The 3,599-nt window shown below is 47.8% G+C and overlaps 1 protein-coding gene across 2 annotated transcripts in view; it reads left to right on the forward strand.

The window, feature by feature from the left end:
- Nucleotides 1–211: 211 nt before the first annotated feature.
- RGP1 (RGP1 partner of RAB6A GEF complex) overlaps nucleotides 212–3,599 on the forward strand; it is a 21,990-nt gene continuing 18,602 nt past the window's right edge. The window contains exon 1 of one of the 2 annotated variants that reach the window (XM_032766185.2): nucleotides 212–405. In XM_032766185.2, the coding sequence (XP_032622076.1) occupies nucleotides 290–405 (116 nt within the window). In that variant the 5' untranslated portion in view covers nucleotides 212–289. The remainder of the gene's footprint in view (nucleotides 406–3,599) is intronic. The other variant, XM_032766187.2, reaches the window with a different exon arrangement.

The following is a 3,599-nucleotide window of genomic DNA, read 5'->3' on the forward strand; positions in this document are numbered from 1 at the left end:
GGGTCTCGGGGTGGGGTGTGGGGGGGCTCAGGATCCCCCCCTACCAGGGCATGGTGTGTGGGGGGTTCGGGTCTCAGGATCCCCCCCCACGGGGCATGGTGTGGGGGGGGTTCGGGTCTCTGCCCCCCCTCCCGCTGGGGCAGTGTGTGTGTTGGGGGGTTCAGGTCTCGGGGTGGGGTGGGGCTCAGAATCCTCATGGGGGGGTTCGGGTCTCTGCTTCCCCCACCCATGTGTCCGTTCAGCCCGGGTCTGTGGCGTGTTGCAGGTACAGGCGGCGCCAGCGGGAGCCATGATCGAGGTTTTGGCCCAGCTGAGCCGCGGGCCCGTCTTCCTGGCTGGAGAGATGCTGGAGTGTGGGATCGTCTTCACTAACCCGCTCTCCGCCACCTCCACCTCCGCCAGCAGGTACCAGCTGCCCTGGCACCCCCTCCCCCAGCACAGACAGGGTCCCCCCGCAGCCCCGAGTGGAGGTGGGTATCAGCCTGGCCAGGGCAGGGACTGGCCCCCAGAGCAGAGAGGAGGCCAGGGCGGGGTCCTGGGAGAAGGAGGCATGAGGGAATGCTGTGGCCTTGTCACTTTACAGCCTTCCCACCCCACGGGGCCCCACTGCTCAGGCACCACTGAACTGGGACTTAGTAACCAGGCCTGCAGGGTCAGGTCAGTTTGGCCCAGGGGAATAAACTAGGCAAAGGATCTGACTGTGGGTGGGATGAAGCCTCCCCTGCCACCAACCCCCCCACCCCCAGTCTGGAGTGATTGAAATGGCACACGAGGTTACAGAGGAAGAATGAACCTAAAATGGCTTTTAAACCTGAAGGGCTGGTTCCCCCCAGGTGGCCTGGTCACTGAGAGCAGAATAGTTACTTCCTGGAGCACCCAGGGGCTCCGCTTGGCATCAGGACATCTTTGTGCTGAGCACTGCACAGACATACAGCCAGAGTCCTGCCCCCAGCGACCTCACACACCACCATAAGAGCTGTGGATGAAGGGCCAGGGAGGGGGTGACACTTGGACACATACAGTTTGCATGTACATAACTGCCCCACAACCGCAGTAGGAGTGTTATTTTTTCTGAGTAAATTCATCCCAAATTTGTCGTAGTTGAATGCTCTACGCAGATTTCCACCTAGAGACATGGCCACAAGTGTCGAGAGAAAAGTTTTTGTCAGTTGAAATGTGTAACTGTCAGAAGCACCTGTTCTGAAATACTCTCGGATTAACAAAGGGCTGAGGTCTCGGGTGATGCAAGCTCGTGGTTTTGGGGCTGACCTCCTGCAAGATGATTCCCCCAAAGCAAGGGTGAAAGCACAACTTAGCAGAACTATGCTCACATTGAAAAAGAAACACTGGCAGTTGTTTGGTTGTGTGTTGCGGCATTCAGAGAAGCGAATGGGAAGTTGGGAATCATTCAGAAAGGGATAGTTAGTAAGACTGAAAATATCATATTGGCACTATATAAATCCATGGTATGCCCACACCTTGAATACTGTGTGCAGATGTGGTCGCTCTATGTCAAAGAAGATGTACTGTATTGGAATTGGAAAAGGTACAGAAAAGATAAACAAAAATGATTAGGGGTATGGAACAGCTTCCATATGAGGAGAGATTCATAAGATGGGAGCGGAGGATATGACAGAGATCTATAAAATTGTGAGTGGGGTATAGAGAAAGTAACTAAGGAAGTGTTAATTACTCCTCATAACACAAGAACTACCAGTCACCAACTGAAATTAATAGGCAGCAGGTTTAAACAAACGCAGAGTCATCTTGTGGAACTCCTTGCCAGAGGATGTTGTGAAGGCCAAGACTATAACAGGGTTCAAAAAAGAACTAAAATTCATGGAGGCTAGGTCCATCAATGGCTATTAGCCAGGACAGGCAGGAATGGTGTCCTTAGCCTCTGTTTGCCAGAAGCTGGAAGTGGGCGACAGGGGATGGATCACTTGATGATTACCTGTTCTGTTCATTCCCTCTGGGGCATCTGGCATTGCCCACTATCAGAAGACAGGATACTGTGTTAGATGGACCTTTGGTCTGACCCAGTGTGGGTGCTCTTATGTTCTTATATGCACTATTTAATTTATATATTGATGGACAGAAATTGGTCAGTTTAGAAACAGACCATAAAGTGTTGGAAGACACAATACAAAAAACATTGTGCAAAGCATCGCCTAGAATTCAGAAAAGGATCATGAAATTACAAGAGTAACCATCACATGTGAGACATGTCTTAGTAGAAGCTCCTTACAGCAAACGTGCTTTCGGAGGGCCTGTGAACAGTGGAAGACTTGCAAGAAGAAGAATGTGAAGTAAATATGACTCAAGTACAACCCATTCCAAAGCAAAATCTAACCAGCTGTGGTAAGAATCACATAGTGACCACCCAGACAAGAACTTGAGACAGTTATTCGAGAGGGATGGGGTTGGCAGAAAGGCCGAGCCACCTCTCAGAATAAAAACATTTTAAAATGAAATTGCTGCGTACAGAGATTCTATGCAAAGAACATTGTTCGTGGTCTACTCAACATGCCGGAGAAATACCAGGTGTAATTCATAGTGCCCATTGACTTATCAAGGTGTGTGTATGTAAGAGCAGAGTCTAGATGTCCTGTCTAGCCAGGCATAAATGCTGCTCCTGAAGATAAAGGATCTAAGTCTGGAAATCTGCAGTAAATAAAGGAAACAAAATGCTGAAGATCCTTAAAATAGCATCCGATTCCTGAATGCCCTTGAGTTTGAAGTCCAGGACTTCCACGGTAGCATTCTCGGAAATGCTTCCAGCTTCACTCGCAGGGCCAGTTAGACAGGCAGAACTGCAGGGTCTCAATTTGTGGATGAGACAATGGTGTAGGGAGGAGGGGTTTAGATTTATTAAGAACTGGGGAAACTTTTGGGAAAGGGAGAGCCTAAACAGGAAGGATGAGCTCCTTGTAAACCAAAATGGAACCAGATTGCTGGCACTAAAAATTAAAAAGGTTGTAGAACAGTTTTTAAACTAAGGGCTGGGGGAGAGCTGACAGGTGTGGAGGAGCACGTGGTTTGGCCAAAGATATCCCTTAGAGGAGGATCTATTAATGGAGATCCGTTATGTCCTAGTAAGGAGGAGAGGATGGACGTTAATAAAATACAACTAGGATCTGATAAGAAACAGTCAAATGAAAAAAAGCCCCATTCAATTACATCATAGCAGACAGCTAAAAAGTGACAAGTTTTGAAAGTGCTTATATACAAAAGCTAGAAGTTTAAATCATAAGATGGGTAAACTAGAATGCCTCGTATTAAATGAGGATATTGATATAACAGGCATCACAGAAACATGAAGGAATGAGGATAATCAATGGGACACAGTAATACCAGGGTACAAAATATATCGTGAGGACAGAACAGGTCGTGCTGGAGGGGGAGTGGCACTATATGTGAAAGAAAGCGTAGAATCAAATGAAGTAAAAATCTTAAATGAACCAAACTACCAAAGAATCTCTCATGGATAGTAATTCCACGCTCTAAGACTATAGCAGTAGGGATATATTACCGCCTACCTGACCAGGATGGTGATAGTTACTGGAAATACTCAGGGAGATTAGAGAGGCTATTAAAAT

This window comes from Chelonoidis abingdonii, chromosome 6 (genome assembly GCF_003597395.2).
Source record: "Chelonoidis abingdonii isolate Lonesome George chromosome 6, CheloAbing_2.0, whole genome shotgun sequence".
NCBI classification, from domain to species: Eukaryota; Metazoa; Chordata; order Testudines; family Testudinidae; genus Chelonoidis; species Chelonoidis abingdonii.